The 20,410-nt window shown below is 41.9% G+C and overlaps 1 protein-coding gene across 1 annotated transcript; it reads left to right on the forward strand.

Annotated features, from left to right (window-relative positions):
• The first annotated feature begins 5,001 nt into the window (after window positions 1-5,001).
• LOC125901595 (annexin A13-like) lies at window positions 5,002-18,471 on the forward strand. The gene is made up of 11 exons (XM_049597317.1): window positions 5,002-5,160; window positions 7,607-7,682; window positions 8,805-8,899; window positions 8,983-9,153; window positions 11,226-11,259; window positions 12,285-12,364; window positions 12,983-13,051; window positions 15,595-15,696; window positions 15,788-15,863; window positions 15,961-16,073; window positions 17,158-18,471. Exons 1-11 carry the CDS (start codon window positions 5,146-5,148, stop codon window positions 17,275-17,277), a joined length of 951 nt encoding a protein of 316 aa, XP_049453274.1. The 5' UTR covers window positions 5,002-5,145; the 3' UTR covers window positions 17,278-18,471.
• The last annotated feature ends 1,939 nt before the right edge of the window (window positions 18,472-20,410 follow it).

Genomic DNA, 20,410 nt, shown 5'->3' on the forward strand with positions numbered 1-20,410 from the left:
TTAATAAAGGGGTCTATCTCTGTAGGGATCCTTTCCATAATGTTATCAGACACTTGAAACAACAATCTGAGCCTGTGGCATCAGTGGCAAAAACACTTTTCATGGGCGTATATTTCCAGTGCACAGATGCCCTGAGTGGTTACATTGCAGCCTGTTCAGCAGCGCTCTCTCTCGATACTGGACCAGTATTTAAAACCGTCCCATCGTCACAGAAGACACAACAAGACACAAAAAGTCCAGGTTGAAAAATACTGAAGTTTCCCTTTAAAGAGGACTTAGGAGCACATGGGATATATCAAATATAGATGTCTGATGTTGTCATGTATTTATCAGGAACTTTCTGTGTAAAATAATAATTCAGAAAATATATAAAGGCTTGATGAATAAACATGACCCACCACTCTAACGTTCACACGGTTTTCTCTATCAGATGGTTTTAGGCTGTATGAAATGGAATGTTGTAACTTGCCCACTAAATGTATTTTATGCTTGTTATACTGTGAAAGTGTTGCTCCAAACTGTTGTAGCATCCACACGAGAGTATTTATATTGTACATCCATATTGTGTTGCATGTACATACAGTAAATACTCTGTTCTCAATTCTGGATTAAATCTTTCTATAAAACTCCAGTTTGCTTTTAGGACTGCACGTTTATTTAATTCAGTGTTCGATGTTTGTTTGTTTGAAGGTTTTAAATGCTGACATTTACATAAGAAATGTAAATAACCAAAACAGAGCCAAAACATGCAACGTTACGACCAACTTAAAGAAATATTCATGTCTTCTATAATAGAAAGCACCTGATTCTGTGTTCTTTTAACTCTAAAACACCTGCTTGTTTCTACCACACTTCCAATTTAGTTAAACATACTTCAATTCTCTGTAAATTCTGAAGTAGCATATATTCAGCTGTCTGTACAAGACTGCCACCATGTGGAGAATTGGACTCTTCATGTCCACATTAGACAGTGTTGGAAGGTAAGTAAGTATATTTACTCACGAACTTTATGTGAGGTATTTGTACTTGTATTTTATGCTACTTTATACTTTTACTCCCTAACATGTCAGAGGGAAATATTGCACTTTAAAACCCAACTACTAGTTTGGCTACTTTTCCGATTCAAAAGAGAATAGAAGTTAAATAAAAACATTAAAGTTGTAAAGGACTTAAAGACATTTACAGCACAAATCAGTGCATGGAAAATGACAAGCTTGCAGGAAATTAGATGTTTTTCCTAGAAACACCCCTGATAGGTATTCAATCCACCAGTTTCCAACCTTGAAGATACGTCCCACACTACAGATCGCCAGAGCTTCACCACAGGGGGAGTTGCAGGGCCCTCTGGATTTTAAATGCTGTAAGAAAAGTTTTTATTTAAAAAAAAAAAAGGAGAAAACTGAAATTTATGTTATTTACAATATGAATTTAAACATTATATTACAGACAGAAAATTGTACTAAAAGTTCCTTAAAACAGTAAAATGTCATGATCTGCCCTGGTCTCCAGCTGACGTCATGTTTTTTCCTCTGTGTGATTCTTCTGATTCATTCATGCTTAGTGTTTCCTGTTTTATTTCATTACTCACACCTCCTCTTGTTTCAGATCACTTCACTTCCTGCCTTTGTGTTTTCCCGCCAGTTTTGATGGTCAGCCCCGCCCTGATTAGTTTCACCTGTCCCTCATTAGTCCTGCAGTCAGCTCACCTGTTCTCACTCCTCCAGTGGAGCTTTTTCACAGCAGACATTTTGACTTATTGTAGCAGGAAAATCACAGATGAAACTGGAAACATTAACGAAGGCTCAGCTCTATTACGTGTCCCAGTAAACTATTCCAGTGAGCCAGCATGGACAATACCAGAGCTTCCTCTGAGTGACATGTCATTATTATTATTAAATACACCTGCACTTCTCCTATCATAACAAAATGCCTGCAGTGAAAAGGTCTGTCAGTGTTTTCAAAGTTATACCTGCCCAGTTCCTTTGTTCTTTATCAGTTTGGCTTCATTTTTTGGTTTGGAGTTCTGATTTGGGGACTGTAAGTAGTGATGGCCAAATGAAACCTCATGAAGCATTTTCTTGATTTTCTGAGCCCACTAGATGGCACTTTTTGTTCAACAAAAGGTTGAAAGCACACTGAATTGCTATTCTTTGAGCCTCTCGCTTTAAAGGGACATTGTGTAACATTTTCAGTTGTTTATTGGCAAAAATTGATGTCTGCATTCATAAATAAGTCATCACTTGTGTACTATTACCTCCACCAATAATCTGACTTATTCTCGTAAAAGGCAAATTTCGGATTTGTTTGTACATTGTGCGGGTAAGTCGTCTGTGGGGTTCCATTACGTTTCGCCATCTTGAGAATACACCCGCCAGCAAGGGACATACAGCACTGCCTTCGGCGTTTTCGTTGAGAGCCAGGCCAGCACTGCGTGACTGAGGAGTCGAAGGAGAGGAGGCGCTTCGCTACTACCCTGGCAAATTTGAAACAAAGTCCCACTCTTTGAGCATAATGCAGGATCACGCATATGCAGCATCATGGGAGACGGAATCCTTGTCGCCAAGAAAGCGCAAAAGGGAATAGAAAAGGCAGCGTGACCGGCGAATTAAAAAAACGAAGGCCCACATCGGGGTAGCCTTTCCCAGGTAGAGAGAGCTGCTGAGGGAGAATGGTAATGCAATCACAGGCCAGCGCCGCTGTTGGCTGTTAGCCGCTGTTAGCGGCCAGTCGCTAATAGCCTCATCCCTCTCCTCGCATCACTGCGCTGCTGTTAGCTTTTAGCCGCTGTTAGCCGCTGTTATCGCTGGCCTGTGATTGTATTACCTTTCTCCTTCAGCAGCTCTCTCCACCTGGGAAAGGCAACCCCAATGCTGACCCTTGTTTTTTAATTCGCCGGTCACGCTGCCTTTTTGATTCACTTTTGCACTTTCTTGGCGACAAGGATTCCGTCTCCCGTGATGCTGCATAATACATGATCCTGCATTATGCTCAAAGAGTGGGACTTTGTTATGCGGCAGTAGTGCCGTTGGCCTCTAACAGCTGTTAGCGGCACAGTGATGAGGAGTGGGATGACGTGTGTGAGGTTGAGCCACTTGTCAGTTGTCAAAGGACAAGACGTGATTGGTTTGTTTCAATTTACACTCGCCCCAACAGTCCTACGTTGTAAACACAGCCAGCATGGTGAGGAGGGGGTTTGTCAACTCGTGTCGCGTGTGTCTGTGTAGGAGCCTGAATGAATACTCCATACTCCAAGTATCGGATGACATGGTTTCATCAGTGTTATCATAGCTTTTTGGTACACAGCGGCTACAGTTGTTGCAATACGTGTTTGAAACAGTGAGGCGTTAGAGTGCGCCATCTGTTTGAATGCAATATATGATTTCAACGTTAGATGGGAGAAATTCCTACACACTGTGGCTTTAAACCATGAGTGCCACCTAGTGGGCTCAGAAAATTAAAAAAATGCTTCATGAGGCTTCTTTTGGCCATCACTAACTGTAAGCCTTTTGGAAATCAAATTTTAAATTCCTCCAGCTACTTCATTTGTTGTCTGCAAGGTACTCCACACCTGCTACCTGCATAAAGCTCAAAGTGTGGCCCTGGCTTCTAAATTTCCCAGGTCCCAATCTGCTCAAGGATTCTTGTGATGTGCCAGTACTCCAAATGTACCCCTAATCCAAGGTGGGGCCTCCTTGGATCGGACTTGGCTCTGACCTGTCGAGGCATGGAGACAGGATCTCTGGGAGTGGGCCACTGCCATTGGGGAGTGCTTATGCCATGAGGGGGGGTACTTGGTCTGCAACAGTGTTTGAGTGGGTGGAACATGTCAGGTGGTATCCACATGAATGCCAGAACCAAAGGGATCTCTGCAGAACAATGCATCGGAACACAATAATCAAAGTTATCCACTTCAGCTGTCAGTGGTTTTAATGTTTTGGCTGATCGGTGTAGATACATAACTTTATTGTAGTGTTCTCAGTTCTTAAACAGAAAATGTATACTCAGAACGTTCTCCTGGGTGCTGTCAGTGTCATCTAGAACATCTTTTTCAATTCATCATCTATGGAGCAGCTCCAGACAGTTTTTGGGTTTGGGAGAGAGTTGTTCATGTTTACTAATATTTTTGGACTGTCTTAGACCCTTTAACCCTCTGAAACCTGGAGCAACGTCACTTTTCTTCTGCATTTAAACCTTTGAACCTTGAGCAAATGAGTGTTTTCTTTCAAAACATGGGGAAAAAAAAGCACTGACAATTTAGTAATAAATGTCTCACAAATTACCAAAAAAACCACCAATACTACTACTACTAATAATAATAGTAATAATATATTTAGAAAATTATTTTTAAAAACTAGGGAAAACTGTATAATTATTTTACAGGTTATTTTCTTGTTTGTTTGCTTTTAACTTTCTTTTTTTTTTTAGAAACAATTTTTCCTATTTTTAATTTTTTCTTTTTACTCATTTCTTTTTGCTATTTTTTTGGATCATCTCTTCTGTCATGCTCATTGTCTTCTTCCCATGATTTTAAAAGAAACCAAGCCAATTTGCTCTGGTTGCAAAGTGATTAGGGGTGTGCTCTTTGTCTTGCGAGTGATCACACAAAATGTGCTGCTTGACCCAAAACTTGCATTTTTGATCAACAAAATATTATTATTTTTGAGGGCTCTAATATATGAATGAAATGAGACATTTTTTTCTTTTTATTATTATTATTTATTTATTTATTTATTTATTTTATTTTATTTTATTTTATTTTATTTTATTTTATTTTATTTTGTTTTGTTTTATTTTACTTTATTTTTAGGCCTATTCCTATTTTTTTTTTAATACAGCATATTTTACTCAGTTACATGGACACAAGAAATAATTCATAAACCCTCTACCAGATAAAGTCTAACTATCCTTACAGTTGATGTTTAGCTCACTGAGTCACTTACTGTATTTCGGTATTTCCCCACACCACCACATCACCACCCCCACCCAGCTCCACCCTACTAAATTAATCAGCGGCAGTGACGTCACCCTGCAGCACCGGACAGGGCTGCGTCCTTTCAGGAACAGCCGAGTTGACACATCAACAACACAGCAGCACAACAGCTTTCATCTGTCACCTCACAGCCGGACAGACACATCAGGAGCAACATGGGCAACGTGCAGGTAAGACAACAACTTCTGCAGCTCAGATTACATCAGCTGTAACACTGTCTGCGGTGGGTGACAAATCAGATGTCTGCCACTTTTACTGCGCTCAGAGCTCGAGTCTGAAGTGATGCAATGAGATAGATGTTAACAAATAACACCCTTTGTTAGAAATAAACCGGAATAACAGCACTACAGTGTCATTTTAAACCACAGAGAGCTTTTATAAAGAGCAAAAGAGCTCTGTAGTTGTGTTCAGGAGAAGGAAACGAGTTAAAGTGTGTGAACAGAGGGAGCGGTGAGCAGCAAAAGTTGCGCAGTTGAGTTGGAGCAGAGGGAGTGTGCCTGCCAGCAGCTGCAGGAATTTCTGAGAAACGCTGATCAATAAGGCCGCATTGTATAAAAGGGAGGGTGGGCGAGGAGGAGAGGAGAGGAGAGCGCATACTGCTGCTGCTGCTGCTGCTGCCCCATGACTCAGCGATCACAGGCTGCACCCTTTTCCTGCGGGAGAACAGGGCCTGGATGTGCTCTAATGTAACAAGTCATCTCCACAACCTCACTCCTAACTCTGTTTGAGTGGAGGGCATCACGACTGTAGCTGTATACTAGTGTTCTTTTAATATAAATATACACTTTACATCAGTTTGATCACTGTCTAAGATGTTGCAGGCTGCTTTGGATGTACAGTGTGTCCTCCTGAGACCCTGCGTCCTCATATGAGGACATTGCATTTTGGGTTTGCCACACCTCATACTTCTTTCTGCCTTAGTCTGCAGCTGATCGTGACACAAGAGTGGACAAGATTATAAACCTGATCAGATTTTATGGTTAAAACCACACCAATAACATAAAGATTTTAAATGGTTTATTGCGTAGGATGGATTATGGGTTCGGACCAAAGCGCAAAGGGATGAGGATCGAGGGTAGAGAGAATGAAAGGATAACGATGGAGGGAGGGAGGGATGATAGGATGTAGGATGGAGGGTGGGGAATGAAGAGACAAGGGTCAGAAATGACGGACAAAGGGATAGGAGTCGAGGGATGCAGGGTACGGGATGAAACGATGAAGATGGAGGAATGAGGGACGAAGGGTTGAGGGATGAATGGATGAGAAAGAGAATGCATCAGGTGTGCTTAAATACTTTTGGGTGGAAATGGGATGTGTCCGAGGCGTGGTCTTTTTTCCCGAACCTGGGGTGGTTTGTGGTCGAGTGTGAAGCAGTTGGGATAAGAGTCAGCACCTCCAAGTTTGGGGCCATGGTTCTCAGTTGGGGGAGAGTTACTGTTTGAGTTGGAATATCTCGGGGTCTTGTTCATGAGTGAGGGTAGAATGGAGCGTTAGACGGATTGGCGGTTTGGTGCAGCTTCTGCAGTGATGCAGGTGCTGTGCTGGACCATCGTGGTGAAGAGGAAGCTGAGCCGAAAGGTGAAACTTTTGATTTACTGGTCCATCTACGTCCCAACCCTCACCTATGGTCATGAGCTCTGGGTAGTGACCGAAAGAATGAGATCACGGATACAAGAGGCTGAAATAAGTTTCCTCCGTGGGGTGGCTGGGCTCAGCCTTAGAGATAGGGTAAGGAGCCCGGGAGCTCAGAGTAGAGACGCTGCTCCTTTGCATCGAAAGGGGTCAGTTGAGGTGGTTCAGGCATCTGATCAGGTGGTGTTTAGCGCACATCCCACTGGTAGGAGGCTCCAGAGCAGACCCAGAACACACTGGAGGGATTACATATCTCATCTGGCCTGGGAACGCCTTGTAGTCCCCCAAGAGGAGCTGCTGTGAGAAGCGTTGCTGTGGAGAGGGACGTCTGGGGTGCTTTGCTCGGCCTGCTGCCTCCGTGACCCAACCCTAGATAAGCGGATGAAAATGGATGGATGGATAATTTATACAGCTACATTTAATATTGCATACAAATGCTGACAATTTTAGCAACAGTAGCAAGCTAAGACACTGTTAATTACAAAGTACTAATTTGAGGACGTTGGGACTTTGTATTATCGCAGCATTTTCTATCGGCCAGTAAGGCGACAGACTGTTCCTGCAGACAAAAAGGACATTACTAGCTTGGAGTGTCGAGCAAGGAAAATTCATACAGAACTACAAAATGACAAATCACAAGATAATAATGCATTATTTGCAATTTTGTTTTGCACAGCCATGTTCAGGCATTGAAATAAACTGTTTTATACTTCATTCCACACTTGTGAACATTAAAAATTGTCCTCATGTGAGGGCATAATGTTTTTTTCAAAAACTGCTTACTGTTCAAAGACTTATCAAGTCCTACTAATCCTAAATAGCTCGGAGAAAATGAAAGTGCATACCAAACAAAAGCTGGTCTCTCAGGAGGATATGAGTAATAATACAGCACATTATCTTAAAAATGTAGTCCATGTAATGTTTGTTTCAGTTTTATGGATGATTTTCATGTTTCTAATGTTCCTGCTGCTTTTCCCTCTCCAGCCCACCATAGTCCCATGGGAGGACTTTGATGTCACAGCTGATATCAAGGCTATCAGGAAAGCATGTAAAGGTTTAGGTAAGTGTACAATGTAAGATGGTTTAATGTGTAATTGCCCTCCTGTTACAGCCCCGTTTCAGCCAAACACTTTCGGTATGGTACCTCTGGAACCAACAGTAACCCTTCAGACATGGTACCTAGACCCTAGCGTTTCCACTGCAAACAGTAGCCTTAAATGTGGGCGGGGTTGTTGTCACTCACAGCTCCACCTTTTAGTACCAGATCTGTGTGCTAGGTACCCCAACAGAGGGGGGACCAAAAATGGGGTATAGTACGGAACGGTTCCATTGGTACCATCCACAACTTTTCACAATGGAAACTGAACAAAAGCGTACCGAACTGAACTGAACCGTACTGCTCGGTGGAAACGGGGCTATAGTTATTTGGTTCTTCTGCTTGTGTGTGATAAAGGCATCCATTATCACCTCTTTGGAGTGCATTTACAGTCGATTCATTCATAACAATAGATCTCTTCAATCAGAAATTAAAGGAACAGTTCACCTCAACATCGAAAATACACATTTTTCCTGTCACCTGTGGTGCTACAACACGTTCTCATCCCAACTTGTCAAATACTGATGCTTTGTCAGTCAACAAATGACACTTGAGGTAGCTTCCTTCATCAGTTTTGGACGTTTACAGACAGCGTCTCAATTAATGGTTACATCTCCCTGCCACAAGCATGAGTCTCTTTTATCATTATCTTGAGTAACCAGGTCATGATTTCTGGAAAGAGACATTGATGTTGGGTTTTTCAAATGTATTTTTTGGCGCTTTGAGCACCACAAGCTGAGTGCCATCTAGTTCCATTATACTGGAGAGAAGACAGACATCTCTACAGCTGATATCTCCAACACTCTGCAACTCACACCATTCACACCATCTTCAGGGCAGCCCTTTTAATAAAAGGCATGCCCTGAAGATCACATCGCAGCCTGTTTCACAGCTGCAGGCTGCAGCACTCTCGCTCACTACTGGACCAGTTTCAAAACGTGTTGTCTCCATGAGTCACTCACACACAAAAACACAGGAAAATAGGGTCCAGGTGGTAAAATACTTAAGTCTTCCTTGATGTACTTTTACTGTATTTTAAGGATCCTGATGTTAAACCTTGTGTGTGTACTGCTGTGTGTTCTCCAGGCACTGATGAAGAGGCCATTATCGAGATCCTGGCCAATCGCTCTGCAGCTCAGCGTGTGGAGATCAAAAAGGCCTACTTTGAGAAGTATGATGACGTAAGTACCTGCAGCCTACACCTCCTCTCTGTCTCACACACACTCACACACACATACATGCAGTCAATTCTGTGTTTTCTCAGGAGTTGGAGGAGGTCCTGAAGAAGGAGCTGACAGGTAGTTTCGAGAGCGCAGTGATTGCCATGTTGGAGCCTCCTAATGTGTACTTCGCCAAGGAGCTGAGGAAGGCCATGAAGGGGGTGGGCACCGACGAAGCTGTGCTGGTGGAGATCCTGTGCACCGCCACTAATGAGGTCTGTCAATATATGATGCTACTGTTGTGCAACATGTTTGTATGTTTTACTCTTTCTGGTTAACTATAATGAATTTAATAAGATTTTTAGTACATGTTTTATTTACTCACTGACGGGTGGTTTTCTATTTAAAGAACAAACTGCTAATGACATGGGCTCCATTTGGGTCACCACATTAAAAAGACTTTTTAAGTATGTATCCAAAAATCTCATCTCATTAGCAACCCTAAACTAGTGATGGTGAAATCGAAGCTTCATGAAGCATTGAACCACTTTGACACAGCTGCTTCAGGATTGACACACTGCTTCGAAGCATTTCATATAGTCAGAAGAGTGACATCTTCTGGCTCAGAACTGCATCTAAGTGGAAGACCTGAAAAAGCCTCAAGACTGTCTGTAACGAGGCCTGGCTCTCGGTAGTCACGTGATTGTGGGCGTGTCGAAGCAGGGATCGGAGCACTTGCGCTTCAAATGATCGACACTGTGTCGAGCAAACTGGCTCGAGCGTAACATCACTACCCTAAACTAAATTTGGCAGTTTGTTCCACAAATATTGAACAAGTAAGCACAATAAAACCTCTAGGCGTAACTTTGGATAGTTCATGATCCTGACCTAAACACATTAATGTTATTGTGATAAAAATAGTAAGAGGAATCAGTGTGACTAGGAAGCGTTCTGCTTTCATCGCTCCCTCAGTAATTAAATCAGCCATTCATTCTTTGGTTATGTCTCTCTGAGGATACTGTCCTGTAGTCTGGTCTGCAGCATCAAAATCCAGTCTGAAAAAGTTGCAGATTTCCCAAAAGAAAGCAGCTCGTCTGACACTCAGCTGCTCATTCAGAGCTAGTGTCAGCTATATGCATGCACCCCTGGCTTGGCTAATGGTTGAACAGTCCTCATGTCTCTCCTGATGTTACTGCAGAGTGTCATTAGTACTAATAAACCATCCAGTTTGGCTCATCAGATACACATGGCCTCTGGACGTGGTTAGAGCACAAGAGGTGCAGCCTCTGGTCATATGACACTCCCGTCACTAGTGATGGCCAAATGAAGCCTCATGAAGCATTTTCTTTATTTCCTGAGCCCACTAGATGGCACTCATGGTTTAAACCGAGAGGTTCAAAGAATAGCAATTCAGTGTGCTTTCAACCTTTTGTTGAACAAAAAGCGCCATCTAGTGGGCTCAGAAAATAAAGAAAATGCTTCGTGAGGCTTCATTTGACCATCACTACCCGTCACCAAGAACGAAGTTTAGTAAATCTACCGTTATATACAGGTCAGTAGCAATCTGGAGTTCTCTGCCTATTGATATATCTACTGTTAGTGTCAAAAGAAATGTCTCGGCATATTTCAAGATCAGCACATAGCGCTGTTTTAATGTACTTGTATCCTCATTCCTTTATAAATACATCTGTTCAGTCTGCTCGTCACTTATGTTTGTAGCATCTTTTCTTTCTTCTGCTATATTGAATTATGGTTTAGTCTGTGATTACATTATCCCTAATTTCAGTTTGGTATTTTGACTGTTTTTAGATCTTAATTTGTCTGTACTCCTATTTTATGTTTGAACTGTATTTCAATGTGTAGGACGCCAGGAAGACTCGAGGCAAATTTATGTGTTTCTAATGGGGGTCTTTGATTAAATAATAAACAATTCAGACATTCAGCAGATACAAACTAGCACTGGTACTGAGTTGGGATTGTGGGTGTGGCCACCTGATGAATGCAGGGGAAAGAGCATTCAGCTCTGAGGCACTAGCCTCTGTCTTTGTCTGTCTGCTGGGTGGATTTATCTGTGCTTTTGCCTGCTGCTGCTGCTGCTGCTGCTGCTGCTGAGAGCGATGAAAACAATAAAGTTGTGGCCTGTAAAACCAAAACAATTGGCTCAAAGCTACAAACACATTCCACAGAGCTTAGCTGTAAAGTTTGGGGAAGTTCTTCTGTGGGTTTATCACTGTGAGCACCCCCTTCATACTACACAGAGTTATTTGATCCATTTCTAAATATATTGGTAAGAGCAGCTTCAGTATGAGTCGCTGACTGAATCTCATCTCTCTTTAACTTCTAACAGGACATCATGAGCTTCAAGGAGACGTATGCTGCGGGTGAGTTTTCTTCCATTCTTCTGACTCATGCAAAAACAGTTACCAGTTTAATGTCCCTCCCATACTGGAAAGTGTCCTTTAACCAAAATATGGAACAGATACAGTGCATACCGAGTTATATATTAGTCACCATGTCATGGGTGTTTCAGTTTTAGGAGTGAATCATGTGTCATGAGCCACGTTTTCCTCACTCGCTGACCATAAATACAGTCAGATTTTATCCTCATCAGGGTCACATTTCTACAGAGGCCCTGAGGGGAAAAGAAAGACAAAAAAATTCTTGTGCTTCATTTTCTAAATCTGATCTCAATAGTTTCCTCTGTTGTGTTTGTTTAAGAACAAGTGAGGAACAAGCATTTGGCAGGATACTCTAACTGTGGTCCTTGAAAAAAAATTCCCGCATGAAACAGGTTGGGAAAAAAGTTTTGCCAGGATCATTTTGCTAGGTTGCTAAGGAAACACGAACACTTTCAGGCCTATTTAGAACACGGGATAGTGGTGCACGTCAGCCTCTTGTGGCCAAAATGAGTATTACAACAACAAACACTTAGAACTTGTTTCCTTTCAGGTGAGTTTTAACCACAGACTGTTTAAAATAATGGTCTGTGCAGACTGCCCTTTTGAAGCCTGGAGTTCAGCATTTCGGCCCACGCCATTTGTCTTTTGGAGCCAAAATTGACCATATTTGGATGGGGGGGTGGAGCAGTGGAGGTTAGGGCCAATTATGTTTTCACCTCTCTGCATAGGCCGCCCTAGTCAACAGCCAGATGAATGTGAAACTGCTTTATTCAGTGTTTTTACCGGTTTAAATCACCTGGTTGTTTTTTTGTAGAGAAAAAAACCTCTGCAGATAATTCAGCTCACGGTTAAACCTTCCTAAACAATGAACACTGAAGGAATTATAACCGGGAGTTCACGCTTAGCACATGAGAGAAGTTTCATCTGGTTGCAATTTGCAATCCTCACTTGATGCCACTTAATTCTACACACTGCTCCTTTAAGTGTTTTTGCTTTTGACTTTACAGTGCACGAGCGTGACCTAGAGGCAGATGTTGAGGATGACACCAGTGGAGATGTGAGGAACCTGCTGATGTCGCTGCTGCAGGTAAAATCTCACAATTTTAGCTGTATTTAACAAACAAAACTTCTATAGTTATAAGGGGGGTTGCAGTACACAAAGAAAAAGAGTCACCACATTGTCAAGAACAATAAGATTTTGGGTGGAAGTCCCAAATCTGGATGGGAGCCATAAAGAGACAGAGAATAGTACTTTTCTTCCTTTGATAGTGACTCAGAGAATTGTTCTCCATCCTGTGATTCGCCCACTGTGACATTCGTCACACATCACAACATTGGCATGCTTCGGCCTCCATGCCAACTTTTTCAGCGCCCCCACCCATTTCTGCTTCCCCTCTCTTTTCCTTCCCCCAGAAAGAAAAGACAAACACAGCGTGACTCATGTTCTACAGCGACGTTTATCCAAAGAGGCCTTCGAATATTTCCTGTCGATGTGTAGCAGATGATTGTTATCCCATTAAAGGCCCGAGATTATTTTTGTAATCCATCTTTTTGACCTTTGCTCTACTCACTAAATCTTCTCCCTCTCTGTCTCTACATGCATCGTCTCCTTTATCCATCCTCTTAAACCTCTCTTACCCTTTTTCTCCCCTCCATATTTCTCTTCTGTATCCCGCTCTTCTTCTTTATCCCTCTTCCTCCACAGGCGAGCAGAGACGAGGGCTATGAAGTGGATGAGGGTTTAGCCGAACAGGATGCCACATCTTTGTTTGAGGTACGCTCTCAGATGCTGCGTAATTCCTTCAAATTAAAGGGTCTTATTCACAGTTTGCCCTTAAAATAACTCCACTGTTTGCAGGGTAATGTGATCCTAGATTTAGATGGCTAAGCATGTGAGCCTGGGGTGACTGGCAAATCTCACAAGTACAGATTTGATTAAATCAAAGCACAAAGTTTTTGTGGTGGTGCTGTCCTGTGGCTTTTATTACAGTACAGGGAAACTATGTGGAAATTCTCAGCTAAGGTGTGAGTTTCACAGTAATACTGTACAAATACAAATGTGTGCAGAGACAGTGATGTGGTTACGTCTGTGGGAATATATTTACCATATTATAATCAAGTTTTATAGTCAGTCTTATGCAATTGCTCCTCAAGTAAAAATGACCAGTTCCTTTTAGCCACACTAGCATCATGGCTCTCAGGATGGCAGTGTTTGCTGGTTGGTAGAGACTAAAATATCTCAACAACAACCAGTCATGGTCCAGAAGGATGAATCCTACCGACCTTGGTGATACGCTGACTTTAATTAGCGTCATTTATGAGTCAAATTTTTTATTTGTTTTGCATAACACATGATGTTCCTATCATTAACTGCACTTTCCTTTTAGCGCTAACAAGCTAATGTTAGCATGCTAACATGCTAAGGTGGTGACAATGGTTAACATCATACTTGCTAAACAGCATGTAAACATTTTTATAGTGAGCATGCTGAAGTTAGCATTTAGCTCAAAGCGCTAACCATGCAAACACTGAGACGTTGAATGACCATTGTTTGAATGTCCAATCAGAACGTCCCAGTATGGTTCAAAAATAGTTTGAAAATGAAACTTGTGCCGTTGTCCAGGATGCCAAATATTTTTCAAAGGCAAAGTCATGACCCGCCCTTTGAATGGCAAGTACTCGTTGCCTTCTTTAGTTGGTTTGGTTAGATTTAGACAAAAGGACTGGTTAGGGTCAGGGTAGGAACGTCAGGGTGAGCTAGTCAGAGACAGAGTGACAAAGAATAGGGCAGGTATGCCTTCGCCATCTTAGGAAAAACAAAAACTTAAGTGCAGGATGTTATCTGGCCATCAGCTGAACGTCCTCCCCGTGTGTCCGTGCATTATCAAAATATGACATTGACAAAGAATAAACCAACACTCACTCAAATGGGACATGAATGCCAGTTTCCTGGGTGAAAGTCCCACGCTTGATCCATTCATGTACCACAGTTTGCTCTGTATGTGTGTGGACTAGGGTTGTCAAAAGTATCGATACTCTGAAAAGTATCAATACTCAAACGCTGTATCCGGATACAATACTAATTTACAAAAGTATCGATACTAACAGTGCACGCCACCTCAGCACCTGTCGGGTGCGCGTGACGGGTCCGACGGACACACGCTGTGCAGGCAGCGTCTGGCAGGCACAGATCCCTCTCTGCAACCCGGCTTGTCGTCGTCGCTGTGCATGCATGCACATATTTCTGTTGCTGTAATATGGCCAGCGCGGCTACAGGAGGATCAGAGCAGCCAGTTTTTGTCAAAAATGATAAAGGAAAAAGTGCTCTTTGGAAATATTTAGTGAAGTGAACACAGCACGCTGCAGACGGCAGGTACAGCCCCTCCCCTCACTAGCAGCTGAGCAGCTGGTGTCGCCAGCATCAAACTAAAATATAACTTCTAACGTTAATGTGGGAGCTAAGCAGAAAACTTTACCAGTCATGCCCGTCTGTAACATTAATAGACAATGTTAGTTTAACAGGACAACACAATTACGTGTGTCTGAAAAGTTATGTCAACTGTAAAGTCACAGATTGAAGCGGAAAAAACGTTTGGTTTCTCCCGTAACAGAGGGTTCTCTGGTCACATAGTGACGTAGAAACAGGAGCATCCTGAACCTAAACTACCAACTCTATTTGATCAGCAATGAAAATGTGGTGCCAATTCACCAGAAGCACAGAAAATAAACAGGGCTGTAGATAAATACATTTGTATGGACAGATCTTGTTTCTGGTTGTTTTTTATTTTGGGGGGATTTTTTGTTGTTATCATTGATGTTACTGTTCTGATCTTTATTTAAAAAATGACATGCCTCTTAATTTTTTGCTGCTGTATCGAAAATGGTATTGAATATTGAATATTTTCCTGGGTATCAATATCAAGTTTGAAATTTTAGTATCATGACAACCCTAGTGTGGACTTTGTCGCTCTTAATGCTACATCACCTGACTTTTTGGCAGAAAAAACCCTGCAGGCTGCTTCGCCATTGTGCAATCAAAGACAACTTAGATAAAGACTTTTAGATATTACAAACACCACAGGCTTAAGATGGTGAGACAGAAATATTATTCACATATAGGGATATACATTAATGGCATAAACATCTTTTTTATTTTTGAAAAACGTGGATCCAGTAATAATAATCGGTGGAGGTGGTGTGGACGTATGATCACAACCATTTCACAATCTCAAATGTACGAAAATAAGACCCGGCTGGTTGTAAAATTATCCTTAATACTCACCAGCATTGAGGTATTATCTTCTCTTTTTGCTTCAGGCAGGAGAAGGCAGATTCGGCACTGATGAGTCCACCTTCACCTTCATCCTGACACACAGAAACTACATGCAGCTCCAGGCCACCTTTAAGGCCTATGAGTCGGTGAGGACTGTTTTCACAGATGATTTCCGACTGGTCTCTAATCATTGTTAGTAATAATTTCTCACGTTAACTTATTGTCATTGCTCTGTAGCTTTCAGGGACAGACATTTTGGATACCATCAACTCTGAAGCAACAGGAACTCTGAAGGACTGCTACGTCACTCTGGGTAGGTTAAACTGTAACAGGACTGTTAACGAGCCAGGAAGTATCAAATCAAATATCAGTTCTTGTAGTAACTCCTGCTGCGTTTGTGTGTTTTATAGTCAGGTGTGCTAAGAACCCGCAGCTGTATTTTGCCCGACGCCTTAATGCCGCCATGAAGGGACTGGGCACTGATGAAGACACGCTCATTCGGATCATTGTAGGCCGCTCTGAGGTAAGTATCTGTGTGTGGCAGAATGTCTAGTTTCCAGATTACCAAAACTAGTTGTTGGTCTTAAAATGTGTGTAAACCAAAACAATCTAGACTGATTAATAGACCCTTTTAGAGCTGACATCACAATGATGTCAGTTTGTTAGCTGGAGGCAAAACACGACTCTCCACCACAGGGCTGTAGTCTACATAGGGGTCTTAAAATGTCATCTTGTTGTGTTATTGGGAGCCAGAATAGAAGGAGTCATGGCTCAAAATTTCCGCCACTGCCTGTCAACAAAAACAAAGACAACTATGGTTAAATGTGATAAGACCAAAGGACTCTCACATGCTCACATGTGCAGCACACACTTCATATCAGGTTAGGGGAAAAAGTACCAACCACAAAGCTTCCTGTGACGTCATCCATCCACTGAGTGAGAGCATACGAGTTGGCCAATTTGGTCCCGTTGGTCAGTGTTTACTTATTCAAGTAACACTTGCAGTCTCAGAGAATGAGTGACCTGACATGGTGTGTTCGTAAATTCAGTCTGACGCTCTACACTAAAATGAATTCTAAATTTATATAGAAATAAATCACCCTGCTTCTTCAACCAACAGGGCGTTGGTTGAAGAAGCAGGGTGATTTATTTCTATATAAATTTATGAACAGTTAATTTAATCACACATTCACTCTTCTCAGTGCTTTGCTGCTCAGTCTCCACAGACAGAGTGCCAAGATTGCGCTCTGCCACTGTGAGAGTGTGGTGCTCTGGATAACTGAACAGCACATTCAGACAGTGCTCCAAATTTACACATGGTCCAGTCTGTGCCAGAGTGCGCTCCAACACTCGGAGTGAGTATTCCTGAATGCACCACTCGCATCATCTTCCTCCACAAGCCAACAGAACTTGCTAGCTAGGGCTAACTAATGTCTGTGGAGAATTGTTTTGCCTTCAGCTAAGCCCCGCCCATCAGAAAAAACATCTGTAGCACTACAGACAAGAAGAAAAATATGTGTTTTTGATGTTGGGGTGAACTGTCCCTTTCAAAAACCAAAATAACCAGTGAAAAAGGATTTTGTGGTGACAGCAGTGTTTTGTTGCAGATCGACCTGGAGACAGTGAAGGACATGTACTTGGAGAAATACGACGTTACCCTGAAGGACGCTCTGGATTCCGAGTGTGGTGGAGACTTCAAACGCCTCCTCATCGCGATCCTGCACTAAAACTTCTCGCCTTCTTCCTACAGGCCTTATTTAACCAACGTGACACAGTCTCTGTACCCACTCATCCTTCCTCCTCTTCTTTATACTCCTTTTACCAGTTACACTCATTCACTCTGTGGACCTCTCTCTGACAGTCAGTCCTCATTACAGCATGGACCAAAAACCAAATTATTACTCTACTATACAGTGTTTTACACATGGTGAACTTAGGCTTTAAATACACAGTTTTGCCAAGAACATTTCACTCAGTGGAAATTTGTAGTCCAACATACAGAGGTGCATTTAATGTGTTATTCCTTTTGATAATATTACAGTGGCATTGTGAATCTTATGTGGATCTTAAATGTGCAGCTAAGCGTCATGTTAATTTATTTGTCCCAATAAATAGTTGTTCTTTATTCACAATCAGCAGCTTTACAATCATTTGGTATTTCAGCTCAGCGTTTCATCCTAAACATCAAGAAACTGCTGCTGCTGCTCATCATAAATGTAGCCTCTTATTTTTGTCACCTTGCACATTGCTGTCATCATCATCCATTAACTTCGCCACTGTTTGCCTCAGAGATGCCTTTCATGAGATGATAGCAATGTAATTTCCTTTCTTGCTGCAACACTCAACACATAAGTGCCGAATTATCACTTTTGATCTCTGATATCTTGAGTACACCAGAGGATTAATTATACATGAATATGATATCAAAAGCATCAACTCTTTAAGTATGCAATATTGGCTTTTTGTAGTCACGTCCCTAAATGTTATGTGGGATTTTTAACTCAGACGGTTTGTAGTCTTATCTTAAGTCACGGCTAACATGCTGCCTCTCACATTTACACACTTTGTTAGACTGTTGCCTTTTTTCCTGTTGTCACTCTTGTCATGAAATTTACTACAGAAGTATAATCCTACAAGATAACAGTGTAAAACTTTAAGATGATTTTGCATTTAATCTCATTAGATGATGATAATATTTTATGAAGACATACATTTTGCTCTGTAACCTCTGTTGTACAATCAACACAGTGAACACAGTGTCTGCATCCATGTATGGAAGTATATTCTCACTAATTACAGTAATGTATATGACTAAGATATGCAGCTGTATTGTCATATAGCAAATGAATACACTAAATTATATGAAAGAAGTAACTGTTAACCTGTTGTAACGGTGTATGCAGTGATAATAAATTTTAACTGGAGAAAAAAAAAGTGTCATCTTTATGTCCTGCAGGGGGCAGTGTTTCACCACGGGAAAAAATGGCATGACAGTGGATTAAATCATAGTAAAATCCATGATATATTATTCTACATAATTGTATAATCTATTACATGCTTTAACATACTGTATTATAAACAATCTGATATTATATATAAACAATCTTTTGCTGTGATATCAAAAAAGACGATTTACTAGGCTGCTTACTGTTATATAATGTTTGTGGTGGTGGCCTATGATCCAAAGCCATGCAAGAGTTGTTTTTTACAGCATCTAGCCCAAAACATTTTGACTTACTACAGAGCACAGAAACTGTAGGACGCCTCTGGGCGACTAATCGAGGGGGAGAAAAGTTCAAAACAAGTGACAACTGCTTCCAGATGCACTGACACAGGAGCAACCGATCTCTCACTTTCTTTCCCACGGCTTCTCTTTCTCCCACTCTTCCCTCCGTGTCTCTCTTCTCCTTCATATTCCTTGATGTAATGGTTGTTTCAGTATCAAGGGCAAAGTTTGGAGCACTCTTTGCTTTCTGCACATTCTTTTGCTACCTGTACATCCACAGTCTGTGCACCATATGTAGCCCAGTAGCCCCACCGGCCACCTCATGCTACACAACAGCAGCCCGCCTATCCCTCCCTGCAGCTGAGGAGGCCGTGTGCACCACACATGCTTGTTAATAAAAGGTGGGGGGTGTAGCCTAGATTCCATGAAGTGTGTGGGCACACGTTTAAAGTGTCAGATTCCCTTTTCAGAAACATTTGTCAGGATGTATTGTAGTTTTTGGAAGGAAATCAACCCGATTGCAACATTTTCCTGCTTTAGCACATATGCAGGCATTTTTGCTAAAACGTTACTATTTAAAACAGAAATAGTACGCACGGATGAGTGATGCGCCTGCGCAGTTTAAAGCAGAAATATTTTAAATGGTAAAGTTGAGGCAGGGGTCGTGAGGGATGGCGGAAATGGAGGACAGCACTGAGGAGTTTTACTGTAGAAGCAGGAGAATATCAGAGAAAAGACAGAAAATGCAAATGAGTCACAGCTTGAGTGAAAAGGAGAGAGAGACTTAAGGTGCTTTCACACCTGCCTGTTCGGTTCAGTTCAATTGAACTCAAGTTCGTTTGCCTGTGTGGTTCATTTGGGCAGGTGTGAACACAGCACTCAGGTGTGCACCAAATGACCGGAACGAGACCTTCTTGAAGAGGTGGTCTCGGTCTGGTTACAAACGAACTCTGGTGCAGTTCGTCTGTGGTGAGAATGTGTTCCAACTGCAGTCACATGACACATTGTTTGGGTTAAACATGAGCATGTTACAGTCCTGGAGGATTATTAATGTGCACCTCCTCCTGTACTGCCTTAATATGCACATTCAGCACATCCAGTGCATCAAAACATTGTTTTCTAGTTGGAGCCGCGCCTCGTTTTCAAACTGTATGGTTTGACTAAAATGAACAATGACAGCAATATAGTCCATGATGAGCAGTGCTAAAATCAACCTGCGTAGTTGTCCCTCCATTGTGACATTAGAAAGTGTCACATTTATCTTGCAAGTGTACTCTTCTTCAACGTTTTGTTTACTTCCTGGATTTTTCCCACATGGAAATTCTGACCAATCAAGAGCAGCTTTCTCACACAACACATTTTATCTGGTCCGCTTGTAAATGCCGTTGTGAGAACATGAACCAAGTCTATAGCAAATGTGCAGCTTTGTAACAAAATGAGTCCCTGATTCGGACCAAAGCAATACAACTCTAGGTCTGAAAGCACCCTTACATGGTTGGAATGAAGACTCAGGATTCGATCGAGGGGGCAGGAAGTGGAGAACTGTCAGAGACACACTGGCGAGGTGGAGGAAGGAAGAAGGAAGTGCAAAAAGTCAAGCTGGTTGATGTCAAATGGTCTGATGGATGGTCAAA

Source organism: Epinephelus fuscoguttatus, linkage group LG15 (assembly GCF_011397635.1).
Source record: "Epinephelus fuscoguttatus linkage group LG15, E.fuscoguttatus.final_Chr_v1".
Classification (NCBI taxonomy): Eukaryota; Metazoa; Chordata; class Actinopteri; order Perciformes; family Serranidae; genus Epinephelus; species Epinephelus fuscoguttatus.

Excerpts from the sequence above, each read along its gene's own strand:
- LOC125901595 (XM_049597317.1), top strand. Across the intron at positions 13,052-15,594 it reads ATGCCACATCTTTGTTTGAG|GCAGGAGAAGGCAGATTCGG; the intron begins GTACGCTCTCAG and ends TTTTTGCTTCAG. Across the intron at positions 16,074-17,157 it reads TCATTGTAGGCCGCTCTGAG|ATCGACCTGGAGACAGTGAA; the intron begins GTAAGTATCTGT and ends GTTTTGTTGCAG.